Below are 6,477 nucleotides of genomic sequence, written 5' to 3'. Positions count from 1 at the left end.
CAGGGTACAAGTGAAATCAAACAAGGGGTGGGCTAGGAATGGGACAAGGAACACAGCCAGTCCTGAGTGGAGATCAGGTATCCAAGTGCCTGCAGAGGTTTTTCTTTATCTTTTTTTTTGTAAAGTTTTATTTATAACCTCCGACAGCTGCAAACAGCACGCAGAGCCTTGCTGGAGTTGCTTACAAGGCTTTTTTAATCAAAAGTTTATTGAGATTATTAGCTTGTGAGATTGTTTATAAAGGAACAATCAGATATATTCAGGAAAATTAGAAGCCCCTCTGCCCATGGCTACCCACTGCTGAGGCTGTAGGCGAATCTTTATGTACAAATCTGAGCACTCCACAATAAAAACCCATTACTCCAGTAATCTAACAGGGCTCCAGCCTACAGGGGATCAGTTAAGAAGCTGGTGGGGGGTTATTTTGCTGCTTTTAATGTTCATTCAGTGTAAGGAAGCTTAAATTCTTCAGCAGGAGTGAGCTGCACTGCTGCCTGGGTGCTGTTGGAGGTCGAGCCAAAGAGAACAGGATTTATGGATATGTTGTTGAAATAATTTCCCAGCCTGCTCTACCCATCCTCTGAGAGGATTCTTTGATGGTGGTGGCAGCTCAGTCCTGGCTGATGCTCTGCAGCAGGGGAAGGGTGCCCAGGGATGCCCACTGTTAACTGCCTTGGAAAAGCAATGTAAGAGCAGAAAAGAAATAGAAAATAAGGCAGGAGCTGGAGGGGCAGGGATGCTGAAGGCGACTGCTGTCATCCTCTTCTACTCAGCTGTGGAAGAACAAGAGGAGGTACTCAGTGAAACTGCTCGAAGACTTCCCAAAACCCCTCTCCCTCAACCTCCCCCTCCCTAGCAGTCCCCAGGCCTGAGGACACTTGGACACTCACTTTTGCCTGCACTCAGTTTAAGCATGTCCACCCCGGAAAAGATCATCTCCTCCGGATCTGCAGTGGCAGCAGCAGCACTGGGAGCAGCAGTGCCTGCAAAGGGTGAGCAGGATGTGGGTGCTGGACCCTGGGGCTGCACCATCACTCACTCCCTATCCCTCTGAGGACAGCAGGGAGAGCCTGCACACACTGCTGAGTGGGGCCAAGGGGGGCTCATGCAAAACCCTGACTGCACACTTCAGCTCCAGGGACCTGTAGGGGGCTGTGGGTTTTGGGGTCCCTTAAAGCCTTAACATACTGGCACTGGATGAGTGAGAGGTGCTCTCTGAAACCCCGATGCCCTCCTGTCCTAGCTCTCCTCCCTGCTTCCAAGCGGTCCGTGCACACTGCCCCTTCCTCTCCCCTGACAACCTACCGGGGCAATCCAGCTTTCCCCGAGTCTCAGTGCCCTCAATCTTAGTGCCGTTTTTGTAGCAGCACCAGCAGAAGCCGGTGGAGAAATGGCACTGCTTGGGCAGGTAGTCGCCGTTCTCATCGCACTGTGGGCGGAAGCGGCCCAGCTGATCATTCCCAAAAGTGGCCTCTGCTTGGCACTTAGTTAGCACTAGGGCAATAGAAACAGGGGACACTGTCAGCCCCCCAGGCCCTTCTCCTCAGCAGGAGATTCTATCCAGAAACAGTTAAAGGTGAACAAGCCCTTGCTTGCTGACCTTTCTGAAGCCCGGGCTAACCAGGGATGGAGGATTTGGGATGGGACTCCAGCTGTTCAGCCTTTGTTCACCCCAAATGCCCTACAGGCAGTGGACAGAGATGCTCTGTAATGACCTAACAGCCACAAAACAGGCTTCCCACAGAACAAAAAGGTCCATGACTGGAGTGAGGGCTTGATTCCCTGGGAGATGTCCCATACCAACACCTCCCTGACCCCCCCCCAGCTCAGCAGTCCCATCCCCAGTACCTTTCTCTGCTGGGATTGCCTTGCGGTCCTCTGAGTTGGGGTTCTTGGCCATCTCAAACAGCAGCCACTTGTGCATCCAGGACTCGAAGGACTGCAATGAGAGGGTCCAGCACGTTAATGCAGCCCAGGAGAGCCATGTCACGAGCTCTTGCTTGGACAGGCAAGGTGGTGAACACCATCCTTTTCCTTGGGGTGGGAGCAGCCCAAACCAGGCTGAAGCCAGACGTTGTTTATCCTGGTGGGGATACCCCAGTCCCTCCCCCAAAGCACTCCTGGAGGCAGGTGGGACAGAATGACAGTGACAAGACTGACCTTCCAGTCCGCATGAGTCATGGTGCTCCTCAGGCGCTTCAAGTTGTCCATCAGGTTATCCTTCAGCTCTGGGAACATCTTGCTGGGGTCTGCTTGCTGCAGAGTAACCACCACAGTGAGTGGAAAGAAAAGAGAGGTTGGGGGGTGGGAGTTGGAGCTCTGCTGGTATCAGCCAGACAGATGCTGCAGGAGGTCAGGAGCTACCACCAGTTCTGAGCACCCCAAGAGACCCCAGACCAGTGCAGGAGGCAGCGGGGGGGGCAGGGGACCTTACCAGCAGCAGGTGCTTCACTTGGTCCTCGGTTTTGTTGCTAGCAGGGCCCATGACCTCAAGAGAAAAGGGAAAGGGGCAGTGTGAGCACGGCAGCAAGGCCTGAGGGCAGCAGGCAGTGCCAAGCAGTGTGGATCTCTCTTACCGGAAAGTCTTCAAAGGGTGCAGGATGCAGGACACTCATGATCAGAGGCGTGTTTGCCTTGGCCATCTTCATCTTATTCACTGGCTTGGCGCCTGCTGAGGAAGGAGAACTATGAGGGGCACCAACCGGGTTGGGTGGTCCAGGAGGGATTCATCCCTTCTCCCCTTCCACCTCCCACCACTTTGGTGCCCATGTGGCTACTAACTGGCAGACAGCTTCGTCTGCAGAGCGTCCAGCTGCAGTTTCTGGGAGGTCTTGGTCAGCTTGCTGATCTGCCCGCTCTGCTGGTAGACGAAGTAGATGGTGACAGCCTGGCCGGCGATGAGCAGGGCCACCAGGATGGAGAGCGTGGAGAAGACGGCTTTGCGCTTCAGTCCAGACCTGCGGGACACGGACAGGGAGCTCAGCCACTCACCGGCGGCAGGAGGTGACATCCTGCTGTCACCCCCTCCCGGCCCCAGACACTCCTGTCTCGGGGCTTTGCAGACAGACAAATGCAAATTCCCCCATCGCAGAGAGAAGTGAAACCTCAGCAGGAGCGTCACCCCCCACCCGGAACCGAAACCCACTGTGGGGGCGGGGGGGAAGTGGAGACACGGGAGGGGAACGAAGGACACGTGGGAGTGGACAGGGAGCTGCCAGGGGATTTTCTGGAATAGCATAAATCTGGGCATCGCCTTTTGAGGGATGATGAAACCACTTGGAATCTCGCTGGTCCATGGGGCAGAAGACACGACTCATGGGATGTTGGACTACTCTTAATTTTTAAAATGTTGTGCCGGATCCTGCCCCGCTGGGTGAATGAGGCACTGTCGAGGTGCAGCGGTGCCCCAGAGGTCCCTCCCTGCCTCCGCTGCCCGAGGACGAGCGGACTCTGCCCGGCCAGGGGACAAGTCCCGAACGGGACGCGCTGCGCGGGCGTCTGCCCGGTGACTGATGACGTCAGAGCCCCAGGGCTTCTGATTGGCTGCAAAATTTTTTTTTGGGGGGGGGGGGGTGTCCCCCCCCTGTGGGGGTTGGGACATAGGGACGAGTTGGGACATGGGGGGACAGCCCCACAAAGCCACTCGGGTCCAGGGTCCACTCCTGCCCCATGGCCACCTCATCAGCCGCCTATCCCACAGCCTCTTTCCCACAAAGCTGCTTTCCCCAAAGCTTCAAGCCATGGCTCTCTGCCCCACCCTGCGAGCCTGGCTACCCCATCGCCATGCCTTGTCCCCAGAGGCCCAGAGATGCAGTGACCCCTTTAATTCTGCTGCCACCCCGTGCCCTCTCAATCCCATAGCCACCCAATTCCCCCCATCCCATAGCCACCCCATGTCCCCCTCCCACTGCCGCCCCATGCCTCCCATCCCACAGCCACCCAATCCCACAGCCGCCCCCGTGCCCCTGCCTTGCCTCACAGACAAGGCCCTCTTAGCTTCACAGTGCCCCATTCCCACAGCCTGCGCCCCATCTTCTGTCCCGTAGTCACTCTGTACCCCCTTGACCCGACTGTATCCCCTTCCATCCCACAACCACGCAATACCCCCCCCCCCCCCCCCCCCCCCCCCCCCGTTCCACGTCCCTATTGTGCCCACTTCGTCCTCCCCGTGCGCCCCATCCCCGTGTCCCCAGCAGTGGCACCTCTGGGTGTCCCCAACACTGAGCACACCGCTGCCGCGGTCAGAGATGAGGTCCCGCTGCTCCTCAGCCATGGCTCCTCTGGGCTCCCCGAAGGCAATGAGCACCTCGAGTGAAGCTTCTGGAAATACCCTCGGGTCCCCACCCTGCCCTGACACCCGGGGGGGGAAGCCAAAAAAAAAATCCTATTGGCTGCTGGCACTTGCATCACTTGTTGTCAGGCAGACCTTTGCTCCAGAGGTCTCCAGTTCAGAAATGATTCTGGACACAGTCGGGAGCTCCACAGCTGCTCAGTGGGGCTTCACTGCCCACACCACGCAACGGGCACGCTATGGTGCCCAGCCTGGTGACACTGGTCATGGGCCATGGGAACAGAGGCTCTGGTACCCCTGGGGGGCAGGTGGTGAGAAAAGGGAGGTGGCAGTGGGATGGGGGAGGTGAGAGGAAACATGTGAGGAAGGAAGTGGGGTGCAGAGCTGAGACAGAGGGGTCGGACACCATGGAGAGGACCCCCCCACACCAAAAGCTGAGCAGGATCTTCCGTGGGGGCAGAATGCCAGGGTACAACCCTCCTTGCTGGCCCCCTCCCCTGCTGCTGGGGAAAAGCTGCACTTGGGCGGGCTCAAGCCCCTCCTTGAGGGTCACTTTGGACCCTCCCTGTGTGGGGGCTCTTGGCCAGCACTTCTCAGGCTGAGGAGGCGATGAGTAAAGGGTCAAGGGCTTTCAAGCCCTCCTTCTTAGTAGCACTACCCTCTTTGCTTTGCCTGCAGCAGCTTCCAGGGACTGAACTCCCAAAGCCAAGAGAGGAGGAAAAGCCCCTTAAGGTGAGTGACCCCGAAGCACCAGTGGGAGTGGGGCAATGAGCCCCCCAGAGCCCCACCAGTGCTACACGGGCAGGAGCAGCCATCCACCCCATGATGCTGGTTTTTGGTGGTCTTACACAATGTCCCAGAGCAGCCCAGGGGTAGCATGCTGGGCCGAGGGTCAGACTGAGCCCAGCACCATGCTGGATCCATCGTCAGGACTCAACATGACCATGGCCAGAGTTCAGCCAAAAGTGAAACTGCAAATGTGGAATCAAAAGTCCTACCTAACCAGGCACCACTGGTTATCTGGCAAACCCACTGGGGCGAGCAGGGACATGTTGTTTCAGCGACTCCATTTCTTTTCCTGATTCAGTCCTGAGCCTCTCAGGTGGCTGTGGGGAAGCAGACAAAGGGCTCATTTCAGAGCACTTACAGGGAGTAGGGCAGGGTCTCCTGGCAGATGCTGTTCCTGGAGGAAATGTGGTGGCACGATGCTCTTGCTTTCCAGTTGTGAAACTGCAGCCCCACACAGGGTTTTGGTGCCTGGAGCATGGTCCCAACCCTGCAACCCAGCTGAGAAAGGCCTGGGTGCCCAGGGGTTCACATAGCACCAGCCCAGGGGTACCCATCAGCCTTACCCCAGGCCTGTAACAATGTGTTGGGGGTTGAATTGTTCCCTTTTCTTTCTGTGGAATTTTTCCCATTGTTATGCTAAGTGTTTGTGGCTACACCTTAGTAGTAATAGTTTTCTCTCTCAGGGGGGTGGGAGATAGGGGGAGACCGGAAAAGGAAAGGTGGGACAAGGGCCTGGGCTCTCTGGCTCTCATTCTCTCTCTCGCTGGTGGAGTGGAAGGAAGACGGCTGGAGCTCCCATCTAGCATCCTCCCCGCCATCCCCGCGTTCCCTGCCATCAGACATCGCTCGGCTGTTTTCCCGCCTCATCCTACTACCTCCGGGCACTCTGCCGAGCACCACGACCGACACCGTGAGGGGGGAGTCCCTCCTCCATCCCTCTCAGCCCTGGGCCGCCGCTGCCATCACCCAGCCCCTTCAGCTACACGGGCCCTGCCCTGCCCACAGCACCGGTAACTGAGCGCACGGAGAGAGGGCCTGTGGCCAAAAGGGACTGGAACTGAGTTAGACTGTTCTGTTTTGCTGTCAATTTTTATAGCTGTTGTTGTTTCTGCTGTTTGCCTTGTTAGATATCAGTAAAGAACTGTTATTCCTATCCGCATATCTTCTGCCTGAAAGCCACTGATTTAAAACTATAATAATTAGAAGGGACGGGGTTGCACTCTGCATCTCAGGAAAGGGGTTCTCGCCTTTCCTTAGCAAATACCTGTCTTTCAAACCAAGACACATTGCTGTATTTAGAAACTATCAGAGGGGTTTGAAAAGAAAATAAAAAGGGAGAGGAAATGGAGAGAAAAGGGAAGAAGGAGAACTTGTAAAAAGGGGAAGAAAAAAGAGGG

The 6,477-nt window shown here is 56.5% G+C and overlaps 1 protein-coding gene across 4 annotated transcripts; it reads right to left on the bottom strand.

The window, feature by feature from the left end:
* Positions 1-172: 172 nt before the first annotated feature.
* CD74 (CD74 molecule) lies at positions 173-4,300 on the bottom strand. Of its 4 annotated transcripts, none has more exons than XM_014886955.2 (9): positions 4,203-4,300; positions 2,782-2,957; positions 2,577-2,671; positions 2,435-2,488; positions 2,161-2,256; positions 1,849-1,939; positions 1,306-1,494; positions 891-983; positions 173-773 (listed from the first exon to the last, which is right to left on the bottom strand). In XM_014886955.2, exons 1-9 carry the CDS (start codon positions 4,271-4,273, stop codon positions 766-768), a joined length of 873 nt encoding a protein of 290 aa, XP_014742441.1. In that variant the 5' UTR covers positions 4,274-4,300; the 3' UTR covers positions 173-765. The 4 variants fall into 4 exon arrangements, with proteins under 4 accessions (XP_014742441.1, XP_014742442.1, XP_014742443.1 ...); XM_014886956.2 differs by having other exon boundaries at positions 2,577-2,668; XM_014886957.2 differs by lacking the exon at positions 1,306-1,494.
* Positions 4,301-6,477: the final 2,177 nt, after the last annotated feature.

Source organism: Sturnus vulgaris, chromosome 15, assembly GCF_052056855.1.
Source record: "Sturnus vulgaris isolate bStuVul1 chromosome 15, bStuVul1.hap1, whole genome shotgun sequence".
NCBI classification, from domain to species: Eukaryota; Metazoa; Chordata; class Aves; order Passeriformes; family Sturnidae; genus Sturnus; species Sturnus vulgaris.
The sequence above is the reverse complement of the archived record's forward strand: the minus strand, read 5'-3'. Positions and strand labels throughout refer to the sequence as shown.

Excerpts from the sequence above, each read along its gene's own strand:
- CD74 (XM_014886955.2), bottom strand. The coding sequence starts at position 4,273 with ATGGCTGAGGAGCAGCGGGACCTCATCTCTGACCGCGGCAGCGGTGTG. Across the intron at positions 2,489-2,576 it reads CACCCTTTGAAGACTTTCCG|GTCATGGGCCCTGCTAGCAA; the intron begins GTAAGAGAGATC and ends TTTTCTCTTGAG. Across the intron at positions 1,940-2,160 it reads TGACTCATGCGGACTGGAAG|TCCTTCGAGTCCTGGATGCA; the intron begins GTCAGTCTTGTC and ends CTCTCATTGCAG.